At 39.3% G+C, this 19,456-nt stretch overlaps 1 protein-coding gene across 5 annotated transcripts in view; it reads left to right on the top strand.

Annotated features, from left to right (window-relative positions):
- The window catches only part of cenpe (centromere protein E), a 29,362-nt gene that overhangs the window by 8,108 nt on the left and 1,798 nt on the right, over positions 1-19,456 (top strand). Inside the window, exons 23-56 of one of the 5 annotated variants that reach the window (XM_059552303.1) lie at positions 3,933-4,078; positions 4,160-4,453; positions 4,534-4,755; positions 4,849-5,007; positions 5,158-5,367; positions 5,692-5,781; positions 5,876-5,959; positions 6,041-6,334; positions 6,415-6,636; positions 6,722-6,790; positions 7,745-7,828; positions 9,721-9,876; positions 10,031-10,252; positions 10,491-10,679; positions 10,754-10,972; positions 11,448-11,669; positions 11,753-11,911; positions 12,148-12,237; positions 13,313-13,396; positions 13,481-13,597; positions 13,687-13,866; positions 13,974-14,126; positions 14,493-14,573; positions 14,655-14,762; positions 14,860-15,042; positions 15,126-15,341; positions 15,741-15,947; positions 16,025-16,229; positions 16,538-16,671; positions 17,515-17,627; positions 17,745-17,842; positions 18,139-18,247; positions 19,039-19,292; positions 19,367-19,423. In XM_059552303.1, coding sequence (XP_059408286.1) covers positions 3,933-4,078; positions 4,160-4,453; positions 4,534-4,755; positions 4,849-5,007; positions 5,158-5,367; positions 5,692-5,781; positions 5,876-5,959; positions 6,041-6,334; positions 6,415-6,636; positions 6,722-6,790; positions 7,745-7,828; positions 9,721-9,876; positions 10,031-10,252; positions 10,491-10,679; positions 10,754-10,972; positions 11,448-11,669; positions 11,753-11,911; positions 12,148-12,237; positions 13,313-13,396; positions 13,481-13,597; positions 13,687-13,866; positions 13,974-14,126; positions 14,493-14,573; positions 14,655-14,762; positions 14,860-15,042; positions 15,126-15,341; positions 15,741-15,947; positions 16,025-16,229; positions 16,538-16,671; positions 17,515-17,627; positions 17,745-17,842; positions 18,139-18,247; positions 19,039-19,292; positions 19,367-19,423 — 5,430 coding nt within the window. Of the gene's footprint in view, positions 1-3,932; positions 4,079-4,159; positions 4,454-4,533; positions 4,756-4,848; positions 5,008-5,154; positions 5,368-5,691; positions 5,782-5,875; positions 5,960-6,040; positions 6,335-6,414; positions 6,637-6,721; positions 6,791-7,744; positions 7,829-9,720; positions 9,877-10,030; positions 10,253-10,490; positions 10,680-10,753; positions 10,973-11,447; positions 11,670-11,752; positions 11,912-12,147; positions 12,238-13,312; positions 13,397-13,480; positions 13,598-13,686; positions 13,867-13,973; positions 14,127-14,492; positions 14,574-14,654; positions 14,763-14,859; positions 15,043-15,125; positions 15,342-15,740; positions 15,948-16,024; positions 16,230-16,537; positions 16,672-17,514; positions 17,628-17,744; positions 17,843-18,138; positions 18,248-19,038; positions 19,293-19,366; positions 19,424-19,456 lie in introns of all 5 variants that reach the window. The other 4 variants (XM_059552302.1, XM_059552305.1, XM_059552304.1 and 1 more) reach the window with 4 other exon arrangements.

The raw sequence follows: 19,456 nt of genomic DNA, 5'->3' as shown, positions 1-19,456 counted from the left end.
AAATGAGGTGAATTCGCGCCGCGACACCTCCAGACGCGCGTAAACTAGGGGTGTAACGGTACGCAAAAATCACGGTTCGGTACATACCTCGGTTTTAAAGTCACGGTTCGGTTCATTTTCGGTACAGTAAGGGAAAGAAATGCAAACATTAAACTGCAGGTTGTTTATTACTATACACTTTTTTTTTTTTTTTTTTTTATACTTTTTAATAAAATATATATAAAATAAAAATAGAATAAGAAATAAAATACTGCTGCAAAGTTCTCCACTGAATAAAATAGTCTGTCTCAAACCAATATCAGATAATAAAATATAATGAAAAATATAAATAAATAACTATGATTACAGTGCAGCATTACCAATCCCAGCTTGTAGGCCTGCTTCACCAGAACCGTGCCTGACGCGGCACTGGCGCGTTGCTGCTGCTGCAGGTGACATAGTAGAGGGAGACCGCCGACAGACCAGGCTCTTGTCTTCATGACAACAATATCTATACTTCATGTTGAGCATAAATATAAAGCCTACTGATAAAGGACACCGTCAACAGTATTGATGGCGAAATAGACTGTTTGACGGGTTCAATATTTGAAAATCGATTATTAATTTATTTTTTAAAATACATTTATATCTGAATTTGTCAACCTATAGACTTTCAAACATCAAAGTGTCATGAATTAATATGTATTTGTGTCCAAAATGACATATAAACATATTTTCCTATTCTATTTTGCCTGGAAATGCTTGCAACATGCTTGCATGTCGCGTGAAAAATAGGCGTCGGTTCTATTTCTAGCTTGCACGCGTGTTCCGCGCGGGTCGAGCCGCGCCTAAGATGCGCGTCTCACGCAGGCAGTCTGCAAGCTCTAACCTGTTAACATGGGATCCGAATTAAAAACGGACACGCCACGCAGCTGAGACGCTTGCGCCACTCATCCAGTGTGTCGCCAGCCTTAGAATCAGCTGCAGGGCGGGATTTGCGCTGAACGCGGAGACTTCCGCCACTTAATATGTTCGTTTGGAAACACGAAAATGTACTTATTTTTCCGCAAACAAAATATTGCATTCCGTTATTCGGTACACACGTGCACCGTAACGAAAGCGCTGTACCGAAACGGTCCGATACAAATACACGTACCGTTACACCCCTAGCGTAAACGCATCTTTACATTGACTTAACATTGAAATGTTAATGTAAATGTTAATGCTCTATTCGCGCTTGGTGTGAACACAGCATTAGTCTTCCAAAGAGACTGAATCACTTTTTATGACAAACAGATTTAATTTAGGCTTTTATTCACATAATTCACACAAACAATGATCCATGCATCTCCATAAAGCACATTAGATACAGTAAATGGAATTGCAACAATGTGTGCTTGATGTGCAAGAACCATTGAGTTTTGTTGAAAATACTAAATTCTTATGGATTACTTGTACTGTGTCTCTGTGCTTTATCTGAATTTCAGTGGTTGGACAAAATGATGAAATGTAATATCTTTGTGGTCTGAAGATGTGCACATCCCTAGTTCAAACCCATAAGATTTGTTTGAGTACTTGGACGTGACGGCAATGATCAATCATGAAAATTCTTGAAAAATCTTTTGGGCTGTATGTGAGATCTGATTTGTTAGTGTTAGACAGGATGCCTTCCAGACCGATGAAATAAAGTGAAACTTGATTTGAAAGGCCACAGTGATGCCTGGAATCACTTTGTTCAGGAAATACAGTGAAATATTTTATATAATAAAAGTAAATTTTATTTGCAAGGTCTTAATTTTGTGGTGGAAAATTGGGTGAATTCCCCCTTTAGTTGGCTGTTATGAGGGGGATTCTTTTAATTTGAGGGGGGAGTTAGGGTATTTTCAATTAATCGCACGATAAAAAAAATTAACTCATTTTTTTCTGCCGCGATAATTTCTTTTTTAAAATTTTTATTAAAAAAATGTAGCATGTCATGATGTGGGGTTAGTCTGGAGCGCAGCCTGTGGACAGCCCGTGGCAGAAAACACCCTCTCCGATGGCACAGAAGTCCCGAGAATAAACCGATAACGTCTCATTAGAGAGATCAGCTTTGGGAAGTGCCTTTCATTTGCTTGTGGATGTTTGCGTCGCAAGCGATACATCATTGTACTTGCACTACTGCTTTTTTTTAATACCGCGTAGAATATTTTGCAAGTAACTTTGTTGCCCTTTGTCGAAATCGGCCTACTTTTCGCTCGCTTTATTTGGCTTGCTCAGCTAAATATGTATGTAGACGTGTGGTTGCGTGTGTCAACGCACCCAGTGAGTTAACGAGCCTGGAAAAAACAAGAGCGTCGCACCGCGTCTCTTCCATAATGAGCGTGCATACCACATTTGAAAAAACGAACTTGAGCACCCAAAAGACGTGATATGTGAACGGCCCCTTCATCGGTCAAAATGTTTACTTTAGGGTCACGGTTAAACGGACAATATGAGCATCCTCAACTGGCATATAAACATAATATAACACAAGATTAATTAATTTTAAGCCACACAAAGTCAACATGTTGGTATTTCTTGCTCTGAATCTGCCATAAAATAAAAGTTTATTGATCTTTGAAAAGCTGTATGCGTTATTATGCCATTTTCATTATATTCGTTTAAACTGGTCTTAGAACGACAATATTATCGTTTATCGCAATTTCTTGGACAATTTATCGTCCAGCAAAATGTATCGTGAAAAGCCTAGTATTCGGTAATGAGATATAGCAGGTAATTAATATGCACAATTTTAACGTGGGCACTTCTATGTACCGTGAATAATTATATATTACAAATTATTCAGAATTTGGAATGCATTTTAAGAATACTATTCCCATCAGCTGGTCAAAATGTGCAACACCGCTGTATGCTGCTTGAAAGACGCTTGTGTGCTCCGATGTAAACCAGCACGCATGAGAAGCACATGGGGGAACACGTGAGATTTTTTAGTTGCTTTGATGCAGTGTATTTTGTTTGAAGCGCTATATAAATAAAGGTGACTTGACATTAATTCATTAGTTAACATAAACTGCCAATGAAAAATTCTTCTGAACATTCATTAATCTTATATATTCCAATTGTTATAATCAAAAGTTGCAACTGTATTTAATGAGTTGATATAAATTAAGACTTGTATTTTTTTAAACAAAGATTAATAACTTCTGTAGCAAATGTAGCTGTTGCTCATTGTGAATTAATAAACTAATGAGGTCTTATTGTAAAGTGATAACTATTGGTCTTTATAGTTCTTTTGCACTTTAATCAGTGTAAAACTTTTATCTTTTTCTGTATTGCTTAATTTTAAATAAATGTTCAGTTATTTTTGTTATAAAAAGTTTATTTAACCTGTTATACTATATTATGACCCCTTTTTGAGACTTAATTTCTTAATTTTTTTTGTTTTCTCTTGCTTTTTATGCTCATTGATTCTGATACGATTACTGCTTATTTTTTCTTTTTGTTTTATTTTTTCAGGTGTTTCTTTTGTCCTGTACTGCTCTGCATTTTATTCTCTGCTATGTACAGCACTTTGGTCAGCCTTGGTTGTTTTTAAATGTGCTTTATAAATAAATATTGTATTGTATTTCATCACCGTATACCGTGATAAAAGCATGAGCAATTAATCGCAACAGGAAAATTTGATACCGGCATATCCCTAAAATAGAGTATAAGGCTGTGGGGAAAACGAAGATGTTAGTTAAATGGGTATTTATCTGATTATTCCCACTAGCAAAGTGCTGAAAATGCAAAAATGCCCATCACTATTTTGAATAGACGAGGGTGAGTCAGTGATGGCAGAATTATGTTTCTGGGAACTATTCTTTTAAGATTAAACCAGTTGGTACCTGGAGTGTTTCAGTTACTGTTTTATGTCAATTATAAAAAGTAATTTTGTTACTTTTGATGTTCACTCTTTTTCGCTTTCGCAGATCTGACCGATAATCTTGTGTTGGAGAAAACTGTCTGCGACTTGCGTAAGGAGCTTGATCAGAGTCATGAGACTGAGAGATGTTTGCAGACTAAGATGGAGCAGATGGAATCACTTCCTGTTAAAGTGGATGAATTGCAGAGACAGGTTAGAGGAACTGCATGACATCATCTTTGCTAACTTTCTTTGCTTGTACAAGGCTTAGTCTCATCCATTATGCTTTCTCAGGTGTGTGGTCTGTCAGAAGAGCTGCATTCTGTAAGCGAGGAGAGAGACACTTTGATATCCGCTCAGGCCAGTGTGAATGGAGACCATCAGAGACTGAAAGATGAGATGTCTAAAGCTCAGGACCAGCTGCTGAAGATGGAGAGTGATCTGGTTGATGCTCAGCTGAAGGAAGCAGAACTGAGCCAACAGCTCACAGAGATGTCAGAACGGCTCCAGAACATCCAGACAGATCTCCAGCACGTCACACAGGAGAAGAGCACACTGCTCACGTCATTAGAGGAGGCCACACAGAAGGTCCGTTCGCACTCATCACTACACACAGTTCCACTAACTGCCAGATGGAGTGATTTAACACTGTTTTTACCATGTGTCAGTCGGAGCAGTTGAGTGCAGAGCTGGAGTCTGTTCGTGGAGAGAGAGATGTGCTTTTGTCTGAGAAGATGGAGGAAGTTCAGAGAGACCCAGATGAGATGGAGAAGCTGCGACACACTATCAGCTCAATAACTGAAGAGCGTGAGCAGCTCCAAGAAATTCTACAGGGCCTGAGAGAAGAGAGAGACCAGCTCAAGAGTGACATGGAGGAAAATGTGGAGATGGTGAGCATTTATTCCTGAAGGCATGACAAACATGATGATATCAGCCGACATCAGACCTTTTTTTAAATTCTTTTTTTTTTTTGTTCTCTGCAGATGATTGAGACTCAAGCAGAACTGAGAGATGCTCAGGAGAAGGTGAAGGAGCTTCGGGGAAGACTACACAACCTGGAATCACAGAGAGTTCAGAAGGTCGAACATTATGAGGACCAGAAGAACTGTAAAGATGGACAGCTAGAGAAACTACAAGATCAGGTGACAGAGCAGTTTGACATGTAGAATTTGCTGTAGAGATGTTTTTTTCTAAACGGCAGTAGATGCATCCACAAACATCTATCAGTAGTTATGGCTGTTCTTTAAATGCTCCATATTAAAGTGTGTCATGTTTTCTTGCATATAAAGCAGCTAACAGAAGAGCTCAGCGCTGCTGTTTGTGAGAAGGAGCCTCTGCTCTCTGAGAGCTCTAACCACCATGAGCAGTCTGATGTGATGGAGAAGATGAAAGCAGAAGTCACATCTTTAACACAAGAACGAGATCAGCTTCAAGAGAGACTACGGGAGCTGGAGAGAGACAACATTCAGATCAAAACACAACTAGAAAAGAAAAATGAGACGGTGAGAAGAATAATCGAGTTGTTCATTAAAACGGATCGATCTCAGGTTAAATTTCACAAAACCTCAAGAATAATTTTTTACATTAGTTGAGTCATGCATTGACATTTTTCTTTTTAGTTTGTTCGTAATTCTGATTATTCTCACCAGTGAGTTTCATTAAATATACATGTCTTTACAGTAAATATTAAAACCGTTTTTTCATTTCAGTCTCCACTACTTGAAATAGTTTTTTTTTTTATGTATGTGTGTGACGGGTGTGTTTTTGTTTTGTAAATCCAGTGAACTCCATAATGCAAGTTAAATAAGTGAAAGGTTTTGTTTCAGATTCTGCAGGCTCAGGCAGAGTTGCAGGAACAGCATTTGAACCAAGAACAAGAAGATTCCAGTGAGGAGAACAATTCTCCGCTTCAGCAGGTTGTGACTATGACTTTTTTATTTTTTATTCTACAAGGATGTGAGTGTTTGTGCCTTTTAATCACTGTCTCTTATGGTGTAACACATTCTGCAGATTCAGACACTCAAGGAAGAGCTTGAGACTTTATTAGAACAGAGAAAACAGTTGACATTGGACCTTCAAGAGACCTCTCAACAGGTGGGACATAAGCTGAAGATCTGAAATTAGCTTCATGTGATGTTGGTCCTAAGCCTTATGAATATATTTGATGTTTCTCAGGTGTGTGATCTGTCAGAAGAGCTGCGTTCTGTAAGAGAGGAGAGAGACACTTTGATATCCGCTCAGGCCAGTGTGAATGAAGACCATCAGAGACTGAAAGATGAGACGTCTAAAGCTCAGGACCAGCTGCTGAAGATGGAGAGTGATCTGGTTGATGCTCAGCTGAAGGAAGCAGAACTGAGCCAAAAGCTCACAGAGATGTCAGAACGGCTCCAGAACATCCAGACAGATCTCCAGCACGTCACACAGGAGAAGAGCACACTGCTCACGTCATTAGAGGAGGCCACACAGAAGGTCCGTTCGCACTCATCACTACACACAGTTCCACTAACTGCCAGATGGAGTGATTTAACACTGTTTTTACCATGTGTCAGTCGGAGCAGTTGAGTGCAGAGCTGGAGTCTGTTCGTGGAGAGAGAGATGTGCTTTTGTCTGAGAAGATGGAGGAAGTTCAGAGAGACCCAGATGAGATGGAGAAGCTGCGACACACTATCAGCTTAATAACTGAAGAGCGTGAGCAGCTCCAAGAAATTCTACAGGGCCTGAGAGAAGAGAGAGACCATCTCAAGAGTGACCTTGAAGACACTAATGGGATGGTAAAGGCTGAATTCAGCAGTAGAGTTTTATAGTGGTGTATAAATGATAACGTGAGGTGTGTGAATATAGGAAGTGTTTTTTCAGCTTATGCAGGTTCAGCAGGAACACAGCGGCTCACAGACAGACACACAGCATGATGAACTCCTCCAGCAGGTAATCAGAGACCTTCACAAGCTGATACTGACAGGGGTGTAAAAAGTACTCAAATTATACTCGAGTGAAAATACAGATACAATTTTACTCCCAAGTACAAGCATTTGGCCAAAAAAAAATCATATTTCAGCATCTTCTCAATACAAAGGATAATGTTTTTTTTTCAGATAGAGAAACAAAGGTTTGGTTAAAGGGTGAAAACAAAACATGCAATGGCATCGGTCAAACATCTGTCTTGTGCATACAACAACAATACAGTGCAGCACAGTGGAATTCAAAAAGTCCCTTTACATGCCGTCCCATATGTATATGACTTTTTTTTTTTTCCAGATGAACACAACTAAGAGTTTTAGAGAAAAAAAATCCTCGTCTCTGCATATAATGCAAGTGTATAACACATTCAGTAACATTTAATTTAAAGGAAATATTCCAACAAAAAATGTGAATTGCATTTAAATTCTCATTTTTGATTTTATTTGTGCTTGTGCATTCAGCCAATATATTATACAGACAGCTACAGAAATAATTAATAAACTTTGCTACCTGAATGATTTTTCACATTTGATGACCAACCTTTGATACCAGACATTTATCTGATGAAAGTTATAACTGAAGCTGAAATGTCTGTGCTTGATGCATGAAAACTCCATTAGTTCATGTCAGACGCACACATTTGAGTTGCCATTTACCATATTTAATCTTTGCAAGATAAAAAAATGCTTAAATGTAATGGGTACTTTTCAAGTTGAAATAAAATTAAGGAGTACTTGTGCTTTTACTTGATTACATTTCTTCAGAAATGTAATCAAGTAAAAGTACAAGTGGTCATTTTAAAATGTAATTGAATAAAGTACAGATCCCCCTTATAATACTAAAGTACAGTAATGAAGTATTTAACACTATTGGATACTGATAATCATGGTTTTCATAATCATGGTGTAAATTGTCTCACAGATGCAGCAGCTTCAAGAGGAGCTGGACACTGTGAATGAGGAGAGGAACCAGTTAAAATCTGATCTACAGGAGAATGTAGAAATGGTGAGATGGAAGTGCTTCTGAAAAGAACATGAGAAACCGGTTTTCCTCCACTTGAGCACAAATACTGTTATTGGTATTCTTCTATAATTTCATTTCATTTGAGATCTGCTCACCAAGTCTGCATTTATTTGATCAGAAATGCAGTAAAATGGTAATATTGTAAAATAAAATTTTCTATGTGTAGATGGTAAAATGTAATTTATTCCTGTTCAAAACTGAATTTTCAGCATCATTACTCCAGTCTTCAGTGTCAAACGATATTTCAGAAATCATTCTAATATGCTGATTTGCTGCTCAAGAAACATTTCTGATTATCAATGATGAAAACAGTTGTGCTGCATCATTTGAGGAAATCATAATAAATTTAATTTTTCAACATTCTTTGAATAGAAAGTTCAAAAGAACAACATTTATTTGAAATAGAAATCTTTGCAAAATTCAAAAGTCTTTACTGAAACATTTGATGAATTTAAAGGGATAGTTCACCCAAAAAGGAAAATTATGTCATTAATGACTTACCCTCATGTCGTTCCAAACCAGTGAGACCTCCATTTATCTTCGGAACACAGTTTAAGATATTTTAGATTTAGTCCGAGAGCTCTTAGTCCCTCCATTGAAACTGTGTGTACGGTATACTGTCCATGTCCAGAAAGGTAATAAAAACATAATCAAAGTAGTCCATGTGACATCAGAGGGTCAGTTAGAATTTTTTGAAGCATCGAAAATACATTTTGGTCCAAAAATAGCAAAAACTACGACATTATTCAGCATTGTCTTCTCTTCGTGTCTGTTGTAAGACAGTTCAAAACAAAGCAGTTTGTCATATCCGGTTCGCGAATGAATCATTCGATGTAACCGGATCTTTTTGAACCAGTTCACCAATTGAACTGAATCGTTTTAAATGGTTCGCGTCTCCAATACGCATTAATCCACAAATGACTTAAGCTGTTAACTCGTTTAATGCGGCTGACACTCCCTCTGAGTTAAAACAAACCAATATCCCGGAGTATGTGCTCAAACAGTACACTGACTGAACTGCTGTGAAGAGAGAGATGAACACCGAGCCGTGCCAGATAATGACTCGTTTACGAGTCAAGAACCGGTTGAAGAAAACGGTTCACCGGTTCTTTTGCACTCGACGTAATGGCGTCATTGGCGTTCATTGCAAGCCTTCGGTTTACCTGGGCTCATAACATTAGCACAGAATCAGTTCAGAATCAATCACCAAAAGAATCAGTTCGGTTCAGATGCTCTGTGTGTCGGATTGCTTCACGCTGAATCACACATGCGCAGTATCATCAGCTCCTCGGTTCTCGAATCGGACGTGTCTGACAAAGTCATTTGTGGATTAATGCGTATTGGAGACGCGAACTGTTTAAAACGATTCAGTTCAATTGGTGAACTGGATCAAAAAGATCCGGTTACATCGAATGATTCCTTTGCGAACCGGATATGTCAAACTGCTTTGTTTTGAACTGTCTAACAACAGACACAGAAGAGAAGACAATGCTGAATAAAGTCGTAGTTTTTGCTATTTTTGGACCAAAATGTATTTTCGATGCTTCAAAATATTCTAACTTACCCTCTGATGTCACATGGACTACTTTGATGATGTTTTTATTACCTTTCTGGACATGGACAGTAGACCGTACACACAGTTTCAATGGAAGGACTGAGAGCTCTCGGACTAAATCTAAAATATCTTAAACTGTGTTCCGAAGATGAACTGAGGTCTTACGGGTTTGGAACGACATGAGGGTAAGTTATTAATGACATAATTTTGCAAATTGGGCGAACTATCCCTTTAATTCCTGACTTTGGAAAAGTCTGTCATTTAAGTGCCTATTTTAATAAATCCTTTTTCTTTTTTTTCTTTTTTTTTTCAAATGCAGATGATTGAAAATCAGGAGGAGTTGAGAGGAGCTCTTGAGAAGCTGAAGGATCTTCAGAACACCATACAAGAGCTGGAGTCTCAGCAAACTCTAATGGAGTCCAAACTCCAGGACTCTGAAAACACATGCCAACAGCTGCAGGAGCTTCAGGTTCAGGTAGATCATGATCATGTGACTGATTGACATGTAGTTCTCATTTACTATGGTTTTCTGGTTTGACATTAACTGTTGATGAGTGTGTTATTTACAAAAAAAAATGGTGACTTGAGACCAAAAAGTTCAAACTGTTCATTTGCTTTGACCTTCACAGATGAAGCAGCTGAGAGAGGAGTTTGAGAGTGTGTGCTGTGAACGAGAGCGTCTGCTGTCTGAACGCTCCACGAATACACTCAGTGAAACTGAGTGTATGGAGCAGATGAAGACCAGCATCCGCTCTCTGATGGAGGAGCGAGACCAACTTGGGCAGACACTGCAGGGCCTCAGAGACGAGGTGGAGCAGCTGAGGAGAGAGCAGCAGGAGAGAGAACAGATGGTAAAAATGACAACAGGGGAAAATTGAATTGCTTATTCTTGGCTACTCATCCTAAAATGGCTTCTATGCATCTGCATACAGATTTACAATCACTGCGCATCACAAATAATCATTTTGAAATATCCAACGGTTACAGTTATGGAAGTATAAACCATCTGAATGTGTTAGTAGTTCCTATGGGTGGGTTAATCCTCTCTGGCTTTCATTTTCATTTTAATGAAGTATTCCCTTCATTCAGATGGTCCAGTTGAAGTCAGAGCTTCAGTCTGTTTGTGCTGAGAGAGACCGTGTGGCATCTGAAAGAACCGGAGAGATGGAGAAGATGAGCTCTGTGACTGAGGAGCGAGATCAGCTCCTGGAGACTCTACAGCGGCTTACAGATGAGAACACGCAGCTCAAGAGAGACCAGCAGCAACAGGAAGAGACCGTGAGACCCTTTTCAGTGTAGTTCTTCTCTGTTCCTGTCTCGAATGTAAATCTGATTTCTTCAATGATTCCTAGCTGGTCCAGGTGAGAGAGCAGTTCCAGTCGGCCTGCACTGAGAGAGACCGTCTGCTGTCTGAGAAGAACAACAGCGATCTGGAGAATATGACGCTAGAGGAAGTCCAGACGAGCCTGGCTTCTGTCACTGAGGAGAGAGAGCAGCTTCTGGAGATCCTGAAGGTCAACAGAGAGGAGAAGAACCAGCTGAGGAGAGACCTGGAGGAGAAGGAAGAGACGGTGAGTGAATGGTGATATTCTTCTTCAGTCAGGTTTAATTTTGACTAGGGATAGCCACCCAAAAAATAAACTTCTGCCATATTTACTAACTCTCATCATTCCAAACCTGTTTGACTTTCGTTTGTGAAGAAGATATTTTGAGGAATGATGGCATCCTAACAGTTTTGGAAGTCAATAGAAACTAAAATTGTTTGGTTGTCATCATACCTCAAAATATATTTTGTGTTCAGCAGAAGATTGTGTGAATGGTCCCTTTTAATCTTCAGAAGTAAAATTGATTTACATTTAAGCGTCACATCGTGGCTTTTATCAACCTTCAAGTGGATTTTGTAATTCATATCTGTAGCCTATCTTGCATTGTTTCCAAAAATGTTTAATTTGGGTACAGCTCCCTTTTTTTTTTTTTTTTTTAATTAAATCAGAAAAATTCCCTGATTAATGAATCACCCTTGTGTGATCATTTTTATTTTATCAGTTGCTGCAGCTACAAGAAGAAATTCAGTCGTCTTCTGCAGAGAAAGAACAGCTACTTTCTGAGAGGACAAAAGAACAGCAGGAGAAGTTAGCAGAGCTGAAGATGGCTAACGCTAACATTGCCTCTCTGACTCAAGAGAGAGACCAGCTGCTGGAAACACTGCAGGGCATGAGAAATGAGAGAGAGCAGCTGAAGAGAGATCAATTAGAGAAGAGCGAGATGGTAACAGAAGTTGAATGCATACAATCAACTTCTGTCTAGCGTAGTTAGACTCTGATTAAAGTTGAACGTTTCTCCACTTTCAGATGGTGCAGTTGAGACAGGAGCTGCAGTCCGCTTGTGCTGAGAGAGACCGTCTGATGGCAGAGAGAGATGCTGCATGTAATCCATCTGGCTCTTCCTCCAGTATGACATCTCTGAGTGAGGGAGGAGACCTTCAGGAGATCCTGCAGGGTGTTCGAGAGGTAATGAATAAGCTGGCATAAAGCGGGCCAACTGGTCATGAACAAAGGCAGAGTTTATCTGAATAAACGTACTGTCGATACCACATGGGTAGTATGCCCCATCCGGTTGCCAGTGGTCGCTGTTGCTAGTGTTGCTGGAAATCACCGTCTCTCCATTGAAATGAATGGGATTATGTCGCTTGAAGTGTGAACAGGGCTTTAGAGTTTTATTTTTACTCATTAAAATCTCTCTTCAGTTGATTCAGGTCCAAGGAGAGCTCAAACAGAAGAAACATCAAGTGTCTGATCAGATGAGTCCCACAGGGAAACAGAAAGCCCTTGAGCAGGTATGTAACTGTCTGTGTGATGTGTTATTTCAAGAGACGTTTAAGCACATAGTATGTATAGGGTTTCTGCAGGTCTTGAGAAGGTCTAAAAAAAAAATTCCTGCTTTCAAAAGCTTTAAAGCCTTAAAAGGTCTTAAATCTGAGCAGAAAGTCTTACATTTATAAAGTCCTTAGTCAAAAAAATTAAGTATAATTCTTCCACTATTTTTGTATCGTTTCAGTACAAATATCTGAACATCCTTAAATCAAGATACATTTACGTGAAATGTCAAATGAAGATGTGAACTTTGTGTTTTCTGAAGAAAAAAATTTCTGACCCCAGTGGCAGATCTGTAAAATACATAAGTGGTTTGAAGTTGTGTTGTTCGACATTGTAATGTTGTTAATACATTTACACTTAGAGACCGTATTGGCATGTTGTTTTCCTTTCCCTTTCAATTGATCTCTTATGTTTGGTTCACTTCAGTAAAAAAGGTCTTAAGTCTTATTTATCTTCAATAAACCTGCTGAAACCCTGTATAATGTTAAGTACTGTTGGAATTAAATGTGTATATATATTTTTTCTACAGTGTTTTTAAATGAATCCATCAAAACGGAAGCTGTCATATCCAATTTATTTTTGTATTGGCTCTCTGAATCTTTTGGTGAAGTAGGGGAATTAACATCTGCTTTGCTCACAGAATTTCATTATTACTTTCATGATTAGCTTGCAATGAGCAGTCAATTGGTTTTTAAAGGAACATTTAACCCAGAAATTACTTGCAATTTTTTTTTTTTTTTTTTTTTTTATCCTTTACTCAACCTCATGTTGTTTCAAACCACGATTCCTTTTTTTCCGGTGGAAACCAAGATATTTTGAGACATTTTGTTAACCAAATATTTTTGGTTTCCATTGACTTCCATGGAACAAAAAAATGTGTTATGGAAGTCAAAGGAAACTTGAACTGTTGATTGCCAACATTCTTCAAAACATCAAGCAAGAATTGTTAATGGAATAAAAAGTATAACAAAAACGGTTCTGTTCCTTACCATACCCGTTCTTCATGTTCTGTGTTTTTTCTGTGATCTCATCCAGATTCAAGCTCTCACTGAGGAGATGGAGTCTCTGAGGAATCAGAGGGTGGTGCTCAGGAAAGATCTTCAGGAGGCAACTGCGATTGTGAGGCTTCATGTCATCAGTGTAATGTCATCTGAGCTCCACACAACACATCTGACTGAACTGACTTTTTATTCTTTCCTATAGTCTAAAATGTACCAGGATTTACTGCACGTTACTAAGGAGGAGCTGAAGCAACAGCAGAATGAGAACGCAGAACTGATGGAGCGGAGTGCTGCAAAAGAGTCTCAGCTTCAGCAGCAGGTGAGCGCTGTTAGACACAGATTAACAATCCTTACATAAGGCTAGTGAATGATTAAATACTGGAAATCTCTTATTCTGTTTACTTTCAGTTGAGTCAAATAAGTGAAGATCTCTCAGCTTTACGAGTCCAGCACAACACAGAGATCCAAAACCTCCAATCAAAGCTCACCTCACTTACAAAAGTGAAGGATGAACTCCAGGATACATTAAAGATGACCAGAGAGGAGGGAGAGCAACTGAGACAGACTCTTCAAAAGAGTGAGGAGATGGTAAGCTTGTTACTCATTTCTGTGGTGCATGGTGGTCATTTCAGTTTGGACCGCTCACACTGCATTGAAAGCAGCTCATTTATTAAAGTAATTTGTTGCTTCTTTAGAGAAACCAGTTGACAGGGGAGCTTGAGTCTCTTACTGTTATGAAGGATCAGCTGGAGAATAAGGCTCATACTGAGCAGGTCCTTGAGTCTTTAAGAGAGGTCACGAAAGAGAGAGATCAACTCAAACAAGAACTGGAGGGAAAAATGGAGAAGGTGAGGTTTTAAAATGTTCTGGAAAGAGTGGTTGAACTAATAAATCACACTCATAAACACTGGATCTGAAATCAGGTCTTTTGGTGGGTCTGCAGTGGTTTTTGGACCAAATGTTCTTTGTGGAAAAAGGTTCTATAGATTAAGATGTTCTTTACACTAAGAAAAAAAAAGGTTATTTTAAGAACTGCTCACTGAAAGGTTAAAAAATCGATCTTCTGTGGCATCACTGTAAAAACGCCCTTCAGGAAGCTTAATTTTTAAGAGTGTAAGGTGACTAGATCATATTCCAGTGCAGTTTGGGTGGTAGGAAGGTGTTCACTGGTCAGTGAGTCTGTTTGTTAACCTTGTTGTCATACTCCACCACAGCTAACACGCATTGAAACAAAAGCAGAGCAGCTGGAAAAGCAGAAGATCCTTCTGGAATCTGAAGTCCATTCCCTTAGTCAGGTGTGTGTCGTCTTTTCATGTTCTAACCTAGAATAACCAGCTCCTTTAACTTGTTTTAAGCTAAGTTTCATTGTGTTTCAGTCTCTCACTGAGGTGAACTGCAGTGTGTCTGATCAGAGTAACCTGCAGTCCAAACACCAATCTGGATATCTGGTTCCTGAGATTGATGTGTCTGATGAGAAGATGCAGGTAAATGCTGATGTTGACTGTGTGTGTGTGTGTGGTCTTCTCAAGACTCTTTGATCCTTTTCAATAGTCTAATTTGAGGTTTTTCTTCCATGTGAAGGCGGCATTTGTGAAGCTCCAGCAGATCATCGACCGTCCCACTAACGCTTTATCTGATGTGAACCGCGAAGAATGGGCTGTGATCTTTCAGCTGGTGCCATTCATTCCAAAGGATCAGAGAATGGTCCACGACAAACACACCAAGAAAACAACCAGACTGAACCACGTGCTGATCAAGATTGCGGTAAGAGTCAGCAGAGACACGAATCACAACAGTGGATGTTTTGCAAAATTAAGAAATACTCACAGAAGGACAAACCATTATAGGAGGCGTACAGGAGACTGGCGCAGCGCTACAAGACACACTTTGAGACGGAGGTGCAGCGTGACGTGGCCTCGTTTGAGGAGTCTCGACTGCAGGACCTGCTCATGCTCATGGCTCAGACTCCATCACAGTCTTTCCGGTCACTCCAAGACGACTTCCAGCAGCTCTGGGATCAGAGACGGTCACGTCTGTTAGAAAGACGTCAGGAGTACTTGCAGGTGTGATCATGTTTATTGTTTATAAACACTAGCCATGTTTTCACCATCGGGCCAGAAGTGAGGATGCTACTGCATCCCAGGGTTAGAGGCGTTTCCACTGTCACTTCTGGGGTCTGAGTGAGCTTCATCAGGGCTTCCTCAGGGCCAACAGCCAGGGATTTCTGACCTGCCGAACACCTTTGTTCATGACCACTCCTCAAGCCCCAGTTGGCCTGCTTTGGACTAAGGAAGAGTTTATCCGAGTTTGGAGACAGTTGGCACAGCTGCCTCATTTCCCATTTTTTCATATGAAGCTACCAGCTATCAAGCTAACATCAAACTTGAAATATTAACTATGTTTCAAAGTCACTTTGTGGTATTAACGTATCTTTTATATATGTGTGTGTGTGTGTGGATCAGAAACTGGAGGCTGGTCTAAAGGTTCTGGAGGACGGTTTAGCCAAACATGAAGTGATGGTGTCAGAGGAGCGTCAGCACAGGACTCGTGCGCTGGAGGAGCTCAGATCTCTACTCAGATCTCCTCAGACCGCTGCTATTGTACAGCTGCATGAGCGACAAATCGCTCGGCGTACCAAAGCGGCAGAGTGTCTCAATGCGTTTTATTTTGTAAGCAATGCATATGTTTGTAAATGGTTTTGTGTTTGTTTTTCGCACCTTTTCTGACCATAAGTGCTTGTCAACAGGCTCTGTTGAATAAATGTGACTCTGCGATTTCGCCCCTCAAATTGTCCTCTGCCGAGTCTGAGCAGCGGCTGAAGGATCAGAGAAGAGAGACTATAACTCTGCTTCAAGCTCAACATGGCACCCTGCCCAAAACTGAGACTGAACTTCTGCAGGACAATCAGCGTCTGTCAATGCAGCTGCAGCAAACCCAGAAACAGATGGAGGTATGGAGAGCAGCAATGTTATGAAGGCTTAAAGTCAGCAGGAAATAAAAATCACACCGTTTACTAAGTGCATTTTATTTTGAGTGATTTATCTATGCATTTTCTATTCTTTTTAACCTCCTAATTTTTTTTATATATGTATATAACTAGAGCTTCTGACTAAAACAATGCATTTCTTATGGTGATGCAGGACTTTTCCAGTCATTTAGTACATAAACTCTGCCATCAACACAGTGACAGTGTTACGGAACGTGTTGTTTTTAAAGGCATCCAGACTTAGAGATGTTGTTTGTCGTCTTTGTTGTTTGGATATTCAGGAGCAGATGAAGGAACTGAAGGTCCAGGCTGATACCTCAAATCTTCAGCTTCAGGAACTCTGTGGCCAACTAAAAGAAAAAGAAGCCCTCATCCAGAGCTTAAAAGACAAACTTAAAGAGTCAGAGGTTGGTTAATAGTTTATTGATACTTGGAGTTTGTGCTGGTCATTAAATGCTTGAAGTTTGAGTCTATAAAACAGAAGATCTATATTCCGTAGAAACATGCTGAGAGCCATGCAGCACATTTTCGTTCACCAGCACCATATTTTTATTTTTCCTAATTGAAAACTGAATTGGGGATGGGCATTTCAGAAATATTGTATTTGAATATTTGGGCTCATAAAAAATAAATGAAAAAACTAATATTAAATATTTATTTAAATGACGTTTTTAACGAGAGAGATAATTTAACGTTTTTGTCACCATTTCTGAACAAGCTTATTAGGCATTATACACGTTCACAAAAATGTTGTTATATCTCTGTTTTCTTTTAGTTGAAAATGTGTGTAAATGTATCAAAAAAAAATTCCTCAGTCTACTGGTGTTTGGATTTCATGGGATTTTCTCATTGTGGGGGTGAAACTGAGTTTCACTGATTCATTTGATCAAAAGTAATTGCATTTTGTAAGATCATTTTGATCAAATAATTCTAAATTGCGAGGCAGATGACAACATTCTGTAATCAAATACAATCAAAACACACTCCACAGCACCACCCAGTGCATTTAGTTATAACTGACTTTTAGTTTGTGTGCTTAGGATTTATCATATATTCCCTGCATTTACAGCCAGCAAGGCAACATCCAGTTAACATTTGAATAGTGTTTTTATTTTTCAAATAAAAATTACAGATTGAATATTTGACTCTGTGTGCACACCCCTATACTGAATATAATGTGATGTTCATTTTGTGACAGAATGCAGTTTTCGATTCTCTCAGAGTGCAAATCATGCTTGGTTTTCCTGCAGGTTCTGGCTAAAAGCAGCATGACCCCAGGAGCCTCTGAGCTTGCCGCCCTTAAAGACAAACTTGTCAAAATGGAGCTGGATCACATTGCAGTCACAACAAGTCATGAGAACGAGTATGTGTGCCATCGCACTGCTGAAATAAGCCTGGTTATTAGCCTCTTACTCCACTGATGTACAGTTTAGTCTGGGAAGAGTGAGTTTAAAATGTTTCTGTGACCGTTTTATTCTAGAATTGCACAGATGAGCTCTATGCTGGAGCACAGAGCCGATGTCATCCGCAAGCTGAAAGAGACCCTGAGGAAAATGCAGCAGGACGATGAACAGTCATGTAAGACAGTTTGATTAGTCAATGTGGGATTGATTTCACAAATTACTGATTACGGAGCACAACTGGCTTCCAGTGATTGGATGAGTTAGGTTAGGGTTGAAGAGCATCTTGAAAGCTCATGGAGACACACTCTTTTTTTTCTTTTATCTTTATTTTCCTTTTTTTTCAGTGATGAATCATTAACAATAAGAGCAAGAACATGAATCGAGAATGTGTTGTTGTGACTTTATAAATGATTTGTGCACATCTCTCGAGTTAATTTTTCACCATTTGCTCCGTGTAAATGTCTTCTACAGTCACAGATGGCGGTGAGTTTGACATTAAATTGGGCTCAAGCTCCAGAGCGGTCACGTCCCTCAAAGAGAAGATGGAGGAGCTGCAGAAGAAGAACACTCAGTTTGAGGGGTAACCACACTGAAACATCACTTCATATCTGCTGTGGCCTGCACTTGTGTTTTTGACATTGACCCCTTTCATGCAGGTTCAGATCTGTCCCTTTTAATTATTTCCTGTCTTAAGGTTTTTTGTGGATTTTAAAAGGGTCTGAGTCTTTATTCACCCTTCCACAATTAAGGCCTTAATATTATTTATTTATTTTCCAGAGTAGAAAGACTTGCATTCATAAAATTATGGCATTAAATGTTTAATGTATTGCAAAAATGTAATATTATAAATCTTAATATTTTGGTCTCTGTTCATTTTGGTCTTCTCTTCACATCTTTAAATCAAGATTCATTGAGATGCAAAATTAACAAATTAAGTCTTGTTTTCTGTGAAACTGTGCTAAATTTAAGTTTATGCTAAAACAAGAACAAATATCTGTCAGTGGGAAATGAAAACTTATTTTCCCTTTGGATAAAGTTGATTTCTCTGAACCCATTAGCAGATATTTGGTCTTGTTTTAATCAAACTAATTTTTTTATGCATTTCTCGTAAAACAAGACTTGTGTTATAGTAAATGTTCCTTGATTTAAGAATCTTTAGACATTTGCGCTGAAAAATAAGACTAATACTGAGGGAGAACATCACTTTTTTTGCTGTGTGATTAAAAGTTTTACTTTTAGAGATGTACTGAAGTATTGTTCCATTCAGTTTATTCCTTCAATTTTCTTTTGGTCTTAAAAAGTCTCCCCTCTGTCTATAAATAAGTGGCAGAAGGCCATGAATCAAACATCTTTGAACTGTTCCTTATGTAGTCTGGTGAGCAAGCAGCAGGAGGAGATCAACAAATGGAAGCGGCGAGCGTACAAGATGAAGGAGTGCAAGCGAGACGCTCCATGCACCCCGACCAAACGCCATCCTCCTCTGACAGAGACTGAAGTCAACTCCCCGAAGAGGACGTTCCTGGACTCTCCGAAGAGCAAGTTCTTTGACGTGCGCTCCAAAGTTCCCATCGGCCTCAACCATCCCACACAGTTCTTCGATAACTCCAGTCTTGGGACGGTGCCAGGTATGTGAGCGCTGCGTCTCATGCAGTGTCTCATACAGTAACACACAGATCAGTTACTAGTGTTTTCATGTTAGATGTTTCCCATATGCCGGCCGAGCCCATCGTGGATTCTTCAGACAGTGATGATGAGGGTAAATGCACGTGTGAGGTGTTATGGGTGGTGT

This window comes from Carassius carassius, chromosome 6 (assembly GCF_963082965.1).
Source record: "Carassius carassius chromosome 6, fCarCar2.1, whole genome shotgun sequence".
NCBI lineage: Eukaryota > Metazoa > Chordata > Actinopteri > Cypriniformes > Cyprinidae > Carassius > Carassius carassius.
This window is presented reverse-complemented; position numbering and strand designations above follow the sequence as displayed.